Here is a 473-nt window from a genome sequence, read left to right as displayed (position 1 = left end):
GAACTTTCTAGATTATTCAATGTTAAGAGTATCAGAAACTATCATAACATAACGAATACAAAGGTTACATAACATTATTCAAAATAAAGAACAACAGGTATACAATAACACTATAACTCATTACACACACTACCAAGCACCACGATGACCCTAATAAGCACCAGAATAACACACTAAGCACTGCAATAAACACAATAACACGCGAAACACACCACAATAACCTCCATAACACCATACCAAGCTCTATAACCAAAACCCCATGATAACATATAGATACAGATATGCACCGTAATAGCTTACCTTATCTGGCTCATGGCAAATGTATTCCGATCCTCGCCAAGTGCTTGCGAAAACTGGCCGAGACAGCGGTGAATTTGTGAAAGGCTGCCACTGTGACCTCGGCGAGTTACCTGAGATTGCAATATTGCAACGGAAATCGAATGCTTTGCAAGGGATGACTTTCCTAGAACTGT

General features: G+C 39.5%; 1 protein-coding gene across 1 annotated transcript in view; it reads right to left on the bottom strand.

The window, feature by feature from the left end:
* LOC119588683 (regucalcin-like) overlaps positions 1-458 on the bottom strand; it is a 6,561-nt gene extending 6,103 nt beyond the window's left edge. The window contains exon 1 of the mRNA XM_037937319.1: positions 301-458. Within this exon, the coding sequence (XP_037793247.1) occupies positions 301-314 (14 nt within the window). The 5' untranslated portion in view covers positions 315-458. The remainder of the gene's footprint in view (positions 1-300) is intronic.
* Between the last annotated feature and the right edge of the window lie 15 nt (positions 459-473).

This window comes from Penaeus monodon, chromosome 24, assembly GCF_015228065.2.
Source record: "Penaeus monodon isolate SGIC_2016 chromosome 24, NSTDA_Pmon_1, whole genome shotgun sequence".
In the NCBI taxonomy this organism is placed as follows: domain Eukaryota; kingdom Metazoa; phylum Arthropoda; class Malacostraca; order Decapoda; family Penaeidae; genus Penaeus; species Penaeus monodon.
Note: the sequence above shows the minus strand (reverse complement) of the source record. Positions and strands in the feature narration are given on the sequence as shown.